The following is a 13,533-nucleotide window of genomic DNA, read 5'->3' as shown; positions in this document are numbered from 1 at the left end:
AAAACAAGAACAATGATGCAGGGCTAGACGTCCGCTGGAGGCAGGGAAGTGCAAAAGGGGCAACTTCGTCATGCTGCATATAAACATTTCAAGAAAGTCACAATGTATAAGAATGGATTACACTCCAGGAAGATCACTGCTCTGGAGAGAAACAAATGCATACTCACAGCATAAGGCAGTCCTCGACACCCATGCCTCTGAGTGGTCCCATAATTATGAGTGGAATACACGCTCTTCTCATTAACTGCTGGACTAGCCTCCACAGATTCAGGGCTGCACAAAGGCGAAAAGCAACGCATGATAGCATAACACCTAATCTTCCCTTAAACTAAGCCTTTTAACTTCCCATGCTAACCCCTCCTCTTTCCACAACCACCAGCCACTAGAATAAGAGAAGGAACTCAGTGAAACAATCTGATTAACATAACTAAGCCTATAAATAACAGGAGTGTTATTAAATGTGAATTTGTGTGTAACATGAAGCCAGTACAGGCAGATGTCTCAAGGCAGGCACCTGGAATACAAGGTGTCCCTAATGACAAACACAAACGTACCAGCTGAGCAGGGAGTTTCCCCTAGAGAAGCCACTCTGGGCTGGTTTAGACTCAGAACTATTCTTCTTAATTGGATCTCTTAATACTTCCATGAAACCTCACATGACATTTGCAGTGAGTGAGATGATGAAAGTGCCTTCTGCACTGCCCCAGGGACCAGGCCCTCTTCCATTCACTACCAAGACAGGATACCCTGAAGAAAGTACAGGTAAAAACAATGGCATCTTATATTTATCATACCTCTCATCTTGATGAACCCCCAAAAACCTTTGAAATATTAGAGAAATAATTTCTCATCCATCAATGACATGCAAGCATATCAAGGACACAATTACTTAACAGCTGCATGGTAATACCACAGAACTTCAAAATATTCAAAACTGTAATCAGAGGTTATTGTTTATTGACAAATAATAAGAGGAGTTGTGGCTACCATTCTGAATCTCCCATTATTTTCTAGATGCTTTTATATACATTAATTCATTTACTCTACAACTAGTAAACATGGTAAATAGCACCCCATTTTTATAGAAGGAAAAGTTGAGGTGGTGAGATTACGTGACATCACCAAGGTTACACACTGACAGAGCCAGAATTTGAAACAATGTCTAATTCCAAGTCCTGTGCTCTTTCCACTGTGCCTGTCTGGTTTGGAAAACCAGGTTAACATTCTATATTCCAAGAAAATGATATGAAATTTTAAGTAGCCAGGCTTGTTGAGAAGCCTGGTGTGATATCTTTTTACCCTCACTGAATGGAAAGCAAACTGTTCAAGTATAATTTAATATAAAAACATTATAAATGTGTTCACATTTAGAAATTTAATTGTAAGCCTTTACATGATAATAAAAAGGCATAGGTAACAAAGGACAAAACACAAGTTTTGGGGAAAATAAGAACTCTTTACTCTGATTGTTACTTGATTCAAGTTTTTGGGAATTTTGAAAGATTATTAAGGAATGCAATTGTATGACTTTGCTGAACTCAGTAATGGATTATCTGTCATTTAAATTAACTATAACAGATTCACAAATCAGAAACTCCAAGGACACAAATAACTCAGCTTTAGAGATCAAAGGGTCTTTTAGGGAATCAAATAATGCGTGGTTTGCTTTAAGGAACATACGTTTTTCCTGCTTTCAAGTATACAATACACATTATTCGGCAGGAATAAACTGTGCAGTTCAATGTGGTGCAATGTCAGCTGAGAAGTGAGGGATAAAAGAAAATTCTGAGATATATCCAACTCACCCAGTTATATGCTCCAAAACTGTGAGAAGGGATCTTATTAATAACAGCAAAGGTAATTTCTAGGTGAAGAAGAACTTTAGACATAGGAAAGTATTCTGTTAGTGAAGTGCATGCATTTTATTCTTTAAGAGTGTCTGCAAAATGGGAACTGGGGTGGGGGTACATCAAGAATGCAGGTCAGTATTCTTGAGAAAGGATGATCTGACATGGCTCACTGAGAGGCAATCAGCTCTGAGTATTAGGAAACAGGTGGGGTTTCCTAAATGAAACTGAAGGGAAACAAGCATTAATAAAATGAAGGCAGAATTTAGTTTCTATGATGGACAGTTAAGAGAAAGTAATAACTTTCAACACTGTTAATTCAGTAAATAAGTATTCCAAAAAAGCTGTACATATTTTATATAAGAGATTTTGTACCACTGAACACATGGGGTGAAATATGGCAGCTGTTTATTAGAAATGGAATTTTTCTGGACGGGAAAAAGGAAAGTGGCATGAAATAAAAGATGGCCATGGAGATGGAGCTATGTTGGTTGTATCTTACCCATCTCCAAACTGGGTAAATATGAACATATGCACTTCATGTGCAAGTCTAGGGAATAAAAATAAAATGTGTTTTGTGGAGGTTAAAAGGCCATCCCACTGGACAATACTTTCTAGTAAAGCACAGCGTTTAATATATAGCTATGCGTGCCAAGTATTAAAATTTAACCTCATGTCTTTTGAAAAGGAAACTCCGCAATTTTCATGCTGGCTATCAATTAAATAGTCACATATTCATCAATAACTCTACAATTTCCTAGAATATTTCTTGACATATATATCAGCTCTTATCTCTATTTCAAAATATGGATTAAAAATCTAGACTGTTAGGATTACATTTCCTTATTAGCCAACCATTTTATGCAAATGTAACTATAGCCTACGTCTGAACTACTATGACAGCTGGGCACATACACGGAAGCCATGCTAACAACAGATATTGCATCAATTGTGTTTTAAATACAACATGCAACCTGCTGCTATAATGCTACCTCTTGGAAAATGTCTAAAAATTATTTATGGGAGAACTGTAAATTCAGAAAAATCCTTGCTTTTATTATCTAGAGGTTCTCCTACAAATACATAAAAAATGCATAATGCCTCCTCTTATTATCAGATTTAAAATCCCATGAGATAAGGTCTAGGTCTTTTACTCAGTTTAGTATGTTGCCTTTCACACAAGTTTAATTTTAGAGTGCCCAGAACAGCGGAATATGCATGACAGTGGAATATGCATGGTGAAACATTAAAACATCATCTAAAATGCAACAGAATGGTACATAAGCTAATTGCTGAGATTCTCTTGCTTTATGGAAATACTAAATGAGTAACTGTGTAACAACAGTATCAGAAATCTGTCCAGAAATTACAGATGAAAACGTTTCAGGAAATAGAAACATCAGAGTCAAGTTTTTAGGCCAAAAGTCTGCAAATACTTCTGACTCCCTAGCAGCATTTATGGGTGGTCATCTCTGCACTCTGGGAAAAACACCAGTTTTAAGAACAACTGCTTTAGGTTTTTTTCTCTACTAGTCCCAAAGTCATTGCTTTAATCTCTCTGTTGAAATTTTCACAAATGTTAATGCTGTCTACCTGTGTAGTTTATTAGACAATTTATGTAAGAGGCAGTGGTTGACTTTATAAAAAATCTGTTAACACTATACAATTATAGTTCTTAATGCAGGAAGATTTTTTTAAGTATCTGGGAAACAGTTACAAACTTGAAAAGTCTCAGCTGCCAGCATAACTGAATCTCTCAGGCATGCAAAAAAATAAAAACAAAACAAAACAGGAAAAAAAGCCCTGGAAGGAACACAATTCAACCCTTCCCATTCCCCACCCTCCATCTTCCTTTTTATATGGGAATAAGGCCAAAAACGTTCAGTTCTTGACTACCCAAGAATATAGTATACTGCTTCTTGGAGTAGCTCCATTTTAAGTCTTCCTCTTTAAGGAAGACAACAGACAGTTAAGTAATCCTAGGTGGCTTTGTAAAGAAAATATACATGCTCTTTACTATATTCTCAGTTTTAAGGAAGAAAACCACTATTAATCAGGGATGCAGTTGAACCCAGAGCTCTGGTACAGTTGCTTTGCTTTGCTGAAGGGGGAAGAATCCCCAGGGACTATGAAAATGGCAAGAGAAACAGGGGAATTAGAGCAACACCCACCTCACTCAAGAAGTGGCTGTGGGATCAAGAGTCTGAACTGGACCTGAACATATTCAAAACACCAGGATTTTTCCAGCCCAGACCCTAATCCCTGGTACTGCCTGGAATAGACTTGGCTTCTGGGGGTGTGCTGCCCCCTAGGCCCCTTGGGTCTCTTTCGCTGGACTTTCACATCCTGGTGTAGTGCCACTTCGTCTTGAAAGGTAGGGGGCTTCCACTTCCTTTCTGTAAGCAAGGAAGATTGGGTACAAGGGAGGTAAAAGGACAAAAGGGGGAATCTGTGAGCAGGGGGAATCTTGGACAACTTAAAAGAGAAGGGATACAAAAGGCTAAAATTTTTTAAACTGTGAATAATATATAAAGTTTTATAATGAAGGCCTACCTTCATTGCCATTTGGTATTTAAATTCTTCAAGAATTGAGAGTCTATTTTAGGGATTGGGCTTTTCGACAAACTCTGAATTCCTAAAGCTGCTCTTAGCTGAAAAAAAAGTTTGGTACCACTGATTTTGAAGGTCCTCTTTCTAGGCAATGAATATTATATAAAAACAGATGACACTACTTTCAATGTTTTCTACCCCAAATAGGAGAAGTTCTAAGTAACCTGCCCATATAAAGTTTTAGCCCCTTTACTCTAGAACAGTGAGAAGTACATAGGAAGAGGCCTTCAAGGAAAATCAGTTGGAGAGAACTCCTCATCTCCCTCCTCAGACTAATCATTAACTCTACAGAAGCACGTAGTGACACCTACTTTATTTCAATCTTCCCCACCCATCAAAACAAATGAAAATGTAATCACTACTGTGCAAATTTAATTCAATTATATTATTTACTAAGAACCCCCCTCCCCCATTCTTTTCCTCCCCTTTCTAACTCTTTTTTTCCCCTCCAACTTCTACGGGCAAAAAGGGAAAGGCCTAATGTCATTTATGGTGGGTTAGACTCGGGTTTAGAAAATACTGTGTACTTATTATTAGATGCCCATAAGAAAGTTATCTCCACACAAACTGGTAACGCACCTACTACCCAGAAAGTAGCACTTACTCTGATCCAGCAGCCATATCTGAGTAGGATGTATCTGGTGTGGTGACTCCCAGAGGGATTGCAATGCTCATGACGTCCAATACAGCAGAGAGTGGAAATCACCGGGTCCAATTAATGGAGACTGGCCACTCTGAGAGTGGGGGTGAGCTGCACAGTCTTAACCAACATGTTATGGACATGAGGAATCCTGCACAGAAAAGGAACATATCTAATAACCAGATAGTTCTTTACATTTAATCTAAATGATACTGAGTATTTTCCCATTTTTATTTATTAAAAAAGATTTAGGTGTTTGAAAGAGAGAGCAAGAGAATGTACCAGTACTAGTGGGGGAGGGGCAGAGGGAAATGGGGAGAATGAAACCTAAAGTAGACTCCCACTGAGCACAGAGCCCAACATGGAGCTCAATCTTATGCCCAAGATCACAACCTGAGCCAAAACCAAGAGTGTGATACTCAACCAAGTGAGCTACCCAGGTGCCCCTATTTTTCCATTTTTTTAATAAGTCTTTTAAGGGATAAATATAAACAAGTACAGCAAAGGATCTACACATTGACCTATTTTATTGCATACTACATTTATATTCTACAAAGTGAGGTAGCAAAAGTTATGCTTATTTTCATTTCATTTCAATTCAATCCACTGCTAAGTATAAATAAAAACATAAACTGTAAAGAGTAGTTTCATAATAAAGGTTAGAAAATCTTCTATGAAAAAGCAGTAAGATACCTTGAGTGACTGACCATAACCAGTGGAATCTGGGAAGAAAAAGACTCACAAATTACTAAAGTATAAAAAGTTAAAGTACATTAAGAGAGCGGGACACCTGGCTCACTCAGAGCATGTGACTCCTAGATCTCAGGGGTGTTAAGGTCAAGCCCCAAGTTGGGTGTAGAGATTCTTAAAAGATAAAATCTCTGAAGGATGCCTGAGTGGCTCAGGTCATGATCTCAGCATCGTGAGATCAACTCCTGCCATCAGGCTCCACACTCAGTGTGGAGGCTGCTTAAGATTCTCTCTCTCTGGGACGCCTGGGTGGCTCAGTTGGTTAAGCGGCTGCCTTCGGCTCAGGTCATGATCCCAGCATCCTGGGATCGAGTCCCACATCGGGCTCCTTGCTCGGCGGGGAGCCTGCTTCTCCCTCTGCCTCTGTCTGCCTGTGCTCGCTCGCTCTCCCTCTGTCGCTGAAAAATAAATAAAATCTTTAAAAAAAAAAAAAAAAAGATTCTCTCTCTCCCTCTCCCCCAACCACCCCTTCCTCTCTCTCTCTCTGAATAAAGGGGGGAAAAAAAAGAGTATATTAAGAGATTTGAAGGTATGGTGCAAAGTGGAAAAAAGTATACTCTATACAATTTACATTAGTGGGTTTGTATTAAACTACTTAAAGAATGAAACCAGATGGGGCGCCTGGGTGGCTGGCTCAGTGAGTTGAGCCTTTGGCTCAGGTCATGATCCCGGGGTCTTGGGATCGAGCCCCGCATAGGGCTCTCTGCTCAGCAGGGAGCCTGCTTCCCTTTCTTTCTCTGCCTGCCTCTCTGCCTACTTGTGATCTCTGTCTAGCAAATAAAGAAACAAAAATCTTAAAAAAAAAAAAAAAAAAAGAAACCGGAAATATTTTCTGCGGGAGGGAAGAAAGTCAGTGTGAATGGTAAAGACCCAAGTTAATAAAGGACTACAAAAAGAGTCATGATTGATTTGCTGATTCATCTTAAGACAAATAAATTACTTATTTTACTCAATTTTACAAATAATTATTCCATTATTTATATTAGAGAAATTTAATGAAATGAGAAGTACGTGATACTAAGCTAATACTAAGTTAACCCAGAGAATTAGTGCAAATTTTAAATGACATACCATGTAAGACGCCTAAATCTTATTTTGATACATAAGGCCAATTAATGTCAATACGAAAACCAATTATGTACAGTGAATCAGGCCAAGATTTTTAAGAACACATAAAGATAATATTACTCTTTTTGTGTTATTTTAGAATACTAGAAACAGCTATCAACTAGGCAGTCCTCTCTGGCACCTACACTTTGAAAGAACTGGATCTCATTAAGATCTAGGACTCTCCAGATCTGGATGAAGGCAAGACACCAGTTGCTACATCTGGAGGTGACACAGTGCTAGACTTGGGACTGAAATGAAAAAGGGAAAATTTCCTATTGTTTCTTCACAGCTTACAAAAGAGAATTGACTAATATAACTCTTTGGGCCCATCTAACACATAATATATTTCCTTTCTCTAACAATATATTCAAACAAATTTAGGCAGTATACCCTCCAAGCCTCTAGGAGATTATGAAATAAAATCTACAAATAATAAAAGAGAATACTTATCAAATATGCTTGAAAAACAGTTAAATATTGGGGATTGTTGGTTACAACTATTCCTCTAATTTTAGTATCACTCTGTAACTTGAACTAAAAAGAAGAAACAAAAACCAAAAATCCCAGAAGATGCCTGGCTTGATAATCAGAACAGAGTCTGATAATAATCATACCTCCCCTTAACCAATAAAGGAATTTCAATCACGTTACATTTTCAGTAAAGGATAAAAAAAGTTATCCAACACCATTAAAAAGCCTTTGTCGTAGCCATGACTATTCTATGTCCATTAAAAAAAAGTAGGCTTCTAGAAGACAACTTACAAACTTAAGCTGATAGTTATTTTTCTGACAGTAATTTTTAAAAGATATTCTAAAATGAAAAAATGGGGGAAATTATTACAGACAGAATTTCCTTAATGAGTGAATAAATGATTAACACATTCCTTATAGAAATCTCAACCTAGGGACGCCTGGGTGGCTCAGTTGGTTAAGCAGCTGCCTTCGGCTCAGGTCATGATCCCAGCGTCCTGGGATTGAGTCCCGCATCGGGCTCCTTGCTCGGCAGGGAGCCTGCTTCTCCCTCTGCCTCTGCCTGCCATTCTGTCTGCCTGTGCTTGCTCTCTCTCCCTCTCTCTGACAAATAAATAAAATCTTTAAAAAAAAAAAGAAAAAGAAAAGAAATCTCAACCTAGCTAGACTTGATAAATTTAAGAAACATTAACTACTTTAGCTATGAATTTCTCTTTCATGAATTCCTTCATCTTCCTTTTGTGTAGTTTTACAAGACCTTTCCTCTCTTCTGATGAGGACAATTACTATAGAGTAGCATGGCCATCTTCTATATAATGCTTTCATATTAGGGGATGGGCATTAAGAAGGGCACTTGATGTAATGAGCACTGGGTGTTATAAGCAACTGAAAAAAATCACTAAATTCTACTTCTGAAACTAATACTACACTATCTGTGAACTAACTTGAATTTAAATAAAGTCCTGAATATAAATAAATACATAAATAAAGCTTTCAAATTATTAGGCTTCTTAACACAAAAAATGTTAACAAAATCAAACTGCTCACATAACCCTGAGAATCATTCCTTCCCTAAAAAACACTCTAAAATGTAGCTATTAAGTATTAACTGAAGACTTAACAGATTAATATGCAATATTTTATTACAATTACTCTAGTTTTATAAGCCAAGAAAACAGGCTCTTAGTATAGTTTACCAAGGTTAGTAGTACAGAATTTGTTAACTTCTCGCACAGTTTGGGGAGGTGTCCTAGAGTGAGAAGTTAACTCTGTCTCTAGGTGGAACAATTTCAAGATATCTTTTACTTGTTAAATTTTCTCTTTCTACCATAATATAAACTCTATAAGGACAGGATTTTTGTGTTTTATCCTCTGCTGTATTTCCAATGTTCAGACCGAAAATGTCTGAGACTGTGTGCTGAATGTATTATGATCACCATTATCTCAACATATGATTTTAACACTCATTACAATATAAAAATTAAAACAAATGTAAAGGATTTATTTGACTCAGTCACCTTTTTATAGACCTCCAAATATGAAGTCCCCCAAAATTATCTGCCAGTACCTCTGAAGACCTAGAAAAAGTTGAGACACAGATTAGTACAGAAAGAAATAATAACAATGGATACAAAGAACAGAATTATTCAGAATATTTTCTTTTTTGGGGGAGAGGAAGAGTGAGCAAATACGCATGTACATGAGTCGGGGTAGAAAGGGTGGGGGGGGCAGAGGGAGAAAGACAATCTTAAACAGGCTCCATGTTCAACATAGAGCCCAATGCAATGTGGGGCTCGATCTCACAACCCTGAGATCATCACCTGAATCTAAATCACGAGTTAGATGCTTAATGCCACTCAGGCACTCTGAATTATACAGAATATTTTACACAGTAATTTATTTCATTTCTACACATTGCCTTGTTAACCATCTTATGTTCATTTATTTCTGTCCTTAAAGCCATGATATCCTATTTTCCTATAAAGCCAGAACCTAAATAAAGAATGGAAAAGGAAATTATCTTTATTAGACTTAAGAAGCGGAAAATATTACGCCACTGGGTAATACTCTTCTCTTCAAATGAGAAGTCTCTCCCATTTCCCAAAGGACTTCTTATCTCTCCTAGGAGGTACTTCTCCAATGACCCACTCCCAAATGCAGAGGCGTTTCTTTAACCAAATATCAAGTTTACTCTCTAGTCAGACAAGGACCTACCATCACCTATTTAAGTATAAATTCATATTACTTCTCCCCTCCCTCCACCTTCATCCCACTTATCATCTTGTCCACTAAAAAAAAAAAAAAAAAAAAAAAAAAAAAAAAGACAATTGGTAGTCAATTCTATTTGTGGTCAACTATATAATGGACTACGTGTAAAAAACAGAGCTTTAATTAACTTTCTATCCTCCAAAAAGTAAAGGAAAATAGGTGATTGGGGGGGGGGGGCAAAAAGTCAAATTTAACATTAGCCAGAACAGGGAATTATTAACTAAATGTTAATATATCATGTATGCGAAAAAAGAGTTGCTTTGGGGATGCTAGCTACCAAGCAATAGAGAAGAAACGTACTTTTTATATGTTGATATTTTGTGGATTTCTAAATTTATAAAAAATTGGAAAACAAACTATTTTTTAAAAAGATTTTACTTATTTGAGAATATGAGCAGATGGAGGGGCAGAGGGAGAAGCAGACTCCTCACTGAGCTGGGAGCCTGACGCGGGGTTCAATCGCAGGACCCTGAAACCATAACTTGAGCTGAAGTCAGACACTTGACCAACTGAGCCACCCAGGCACCCCTATTCTTTAGAAATATTTTTAGGGGCACCTGGGTGGCTCAGTGGTTGGGTGTCTGCCTTTGGCTCAAGTCATGGTCCCAGGGTCCTGGGATCGAGCCCCACATCTGGCTCTCTGCTCAGCAAGGAGCCTGCTTCTCTCTCTGCATTTCTCCTAGCTTGTGCTCTCTCTCTCAAATAAATAAATAAAAATCTTAAAAAGAAAAAAATTTAAAAAAATTTTTTAAAGAGCATACTCAGAATTATCATAAAAATAAAAGGTATGAAGGCAACAATAAAAGGAAGGGAAAAAAAAAAAAAACCAAGGAAGAAGTGGACTCCCCTAGCAACAACAAGAAAGAAAGAAAGTAAGAAATGACAGGAGGAAAAAGAGAAATATATGAATGTTCAGTAGGGGGAAAATGAATACATCAGAATTTCAATTTCATATCAATTCAAATTCATATCAATTTGTTTTTCCAGAACAATTCATCAGAATCCACAGAATACTAGTAAGTTCTTGGATTCAGAAGCAAAAGCAGTCAGTCTCCCAACACTGAGTACTATTTTGAGAAGTCACCATTTACACACACATACAGTTTCTGGAGAAAAGGCTATTAAACAAAACATGAAAAAATGTTTTATAATTACCCATCTTTTTACTTGGGTTCAGAAATGGTCAATAGTCTCTGTATGTGTCATTCTGAGAGTCTCTTCTCTATATGAGTTGTTGAAAGCACAAGACCCGTGTGACCTATTTGGTCACTCTCAGAGCAGACACACAAAAAGTGTTTTAAGAACAATTCCAACAGAGATTTCAGAAAAAGAAATTGCATCAGCCAGGTGAGCCGGAAGCAGCTGGGAGACAAGAGTCCAATAAACAGCCAATCCAATGAAAGAAATTCAGAACAAGTCTGCTTCAGTAATCCTGTGAAGAGGACTGGCAGGAAGAGGAGTGCCGCTTTAGAAAGAGAACAGGCCTCATATGCTTCAGACAGTCTTTGTACTGAGGCTGTGGACCTTGGCCATTCTCCCAGAAATGATGCAATCCTGATGAACAAGATCTGCTGCCAGAGAAACAATTGTTAACAGCCTATGCAGACAGCAACTCAGCCAAGGAGCAGTATCTGATCAGCTCTCTTCAAAAACCCCCAGAAAGCCAAATCTCTTCCTCAATTTTGGCTTCTGACAAAAACATGTAAGTGAATACACATTTAAATATATAAGAACAAGCCGTCTTCCCAAAATGTCCCTTTGCTTTTAATTGGTTTTTCAATATCAATCATCCATAACTAAATTTGAAATAAAACACTGAGAACATTTCTACTTTTATGAATATAGTACTCCAAGCATATTAACAACAAGGTATTAAAAGCGAGTTATTAACAAGGTTGAAATCTTACACCTATTTTCCTCACTCTCATTAGAAAACATTTTGAAAAGTTGTAGTGGCTTCCCTATGTATGAAAAACAATCTGGAATCTAGGACCCAATTATGAGATTTGAAAGTAAGGACAAACATGCACATTTACTACTTCAGGGCCAGGAAAAGTACATTTTATAGTTATTTCTAAAGTTATGTGACTCAGTATGTTAAAGATAGGCATGTATTAGAGAAAAATCTCTTCTTGTTTAGGCAGACATAAACAGTAGGTTGAATAATATCACAATCTGCAATGCTTAATTTTCTCAAGGGCAACAATATTACTTCAGATCTTTTAAGAGGGTTAATGATTATTATCATCCTATTAGCAACAGCTTACTATTTTGGAATCTAAATTAAAAATTTCATCAATTTAAAGTCAATCAGGGAAGGATAATTATCATATGATCTCCCTGATAAGAGGAAGTTGAGATGCAATGTGGGGGGCTTGGGGGGGGTAGGAAAAGAATAAATGAAACAAGATGGTATCAGGAGGGAGACAAACCATGAGACTCTTAATCTCACAAAACAAACTGAAGCTTGCAGGGGGAGGGGGATAGGGAGAGGGTGGTGGGGTTATGGACATCGGGGAAAGTATGTGCTGTGGTGAGTGCTGTGAAGTGTGTAAACCTGGTGATTCACAGACCTGTACCCCTAGGGCTAATAAATAATACATTATATGTTAATAAAAAAAATTCATCAATTTAAAAATCCTCCCTAGGTTCTTCATCTCCTAGGTCTGGTTTTAGTATTAAATTGTATATATGGTACTGCTATAAAATTATTAGGATCTTACCTCCTTGTTTACTAAATAAAAGACCCTGCATACAACAACTCTTAGTTCTCTAAATTTCAAGTAGCCATAAGCTGTAATTAACCAAAGACCTTCCTTGCAAAAACAGTAACTCTTAAACTGGGATTCACTAAAAACACAAACATCTAAGATGTCTCCTACAATCAATATATTCAGCCCAATCTACTATTCCTATTTTTAAACTAGTAAATAATGAAAATGAACTGATGGACAGAATAATTCTAAAGCAGTAAAAGATCTAAAGTAGGCTAGTAAGTGAATACATTTTAAGCAAGAAGAGAAAAAAAATTCAGGAAAGTTGTCAATAAGAGTTAAAATAAAATAGCCATTAAGATTCAATTTCTGAACCTACTGATCATTCAAAATTTTGTTATACATGTAAGTTGAATTTATTCTTAAATGCTTAAAAAAAAAAAAGATTTATTTGAGAGAGCGTGCACACACTCATGAGAGCAAGGGGAAGGGCAGAGGGAGAAGGGGAGAGGGAATCTCAAGCAGATTCCCCTATGAACATAGAGCCAACTTGGGGCTTGATTTCACGACCCTTAAGATCATGCATGACCTGAGCCAAAACCAAGAGTTGGATGTTCAAGTGAATAAGCCACCCAGGCGCCCCTCTTTTTAAATATTTCAATTTCTTCTTTACAAGAGAGTAAAAGAGTAAAAAGGAGACATATGGAAAGACTATTAGAAAGTGTTTTTTTTAACATGATGAGTACCCTCAATTTTTAAATCACAGAGCAGTTCAAAATGCAGTAGATAAAGGAATGCATTTTATCTACGGTACCAACTTGTGGAGGAACTAATGTGGCAGCTGCCATTTATATGCTTATCTTTCATCTTCAACCCAAACTGAAAGATCAAGGAAAAACACTACCACCGTACTGTAACGGATCACTTTTGGCGGAAAAAGTATTTTAGGGAAAAGTACTATATTAAGAGGCAGAAGTCTGAATTCTAGCCTAAAAGCCTAAATATTTGGTGATCTCAGAAAAATCACTTTTTATATACAATCTTTAATTCCTCAAAGTAAAATCTCAATGGGCTTCATTCTGCTTCAGAATCTATCAATCCTGGCATTGGCTTAGGCAATTCA

The 13,533-nt window shown here is 37.2% G+C and overlaps 1 protein-coding gene across 10 annotated transcripts in view; it reads right to left on the bottom strand.

Annotated features, from left to right (window-relative positions):
* Positions 1–13,533, bottom strand: part of SETD5 (SET domain containing 5) — an 81,477-nt gene that overhangs the window by 39,297 nt on the left and 28,647 nt on the right. For 5 of the 10 annotated variants that reach the window (XM_032841572.1, XM_032841571.1, XM_032841575.1 and 2 more), the window contains exons 1-2: positions 555–747; positions 168–273 (exon numbers count right to left, since the gene is read on the bottom strand). In XM_032841572.1, the coding sequence (XP_032697463.1) occupies positions 168–273; positions 555–646 (198 nt within the window). In that variant the 5' untranslated portion in view covers positions 647–747. Of the gene's footprint in view, positions 1–167; positions 274–554; positions 748–4,018; positions 4,244–5,061; positions 5,249–8,945; positions 9,006–13,533 lie in introns of those variants that run through there. The other 5 variants (XM_032841570.1, XM_032841576.1, XM_032841578.1 and 2 more) reach the window with 3 other exon arrangements.

This window comes from Lontra canadensis, unplaced genomic scaffold (assembly GCF_010015895.1).
Source record: "Lontra canadensis isolate GAN:19392208 unplaced genomic scaffold, GSC_riverotter_1.0 scaffold124, whole genome shotgun sequence".
In the NCBI taxonomy this organism is placed as follows: domain Eukaryota; kingdom Metazoa; phylum Chordata; class Mammalia; order Carnivora; family Mustelidae; genus Lontra; species Lontra canadensis.
The sequence above is the reverse complement of the archived record's forward strand: the minus strand, read 5'-3'. Positions and strand labels throughout refer to the sequence as shown.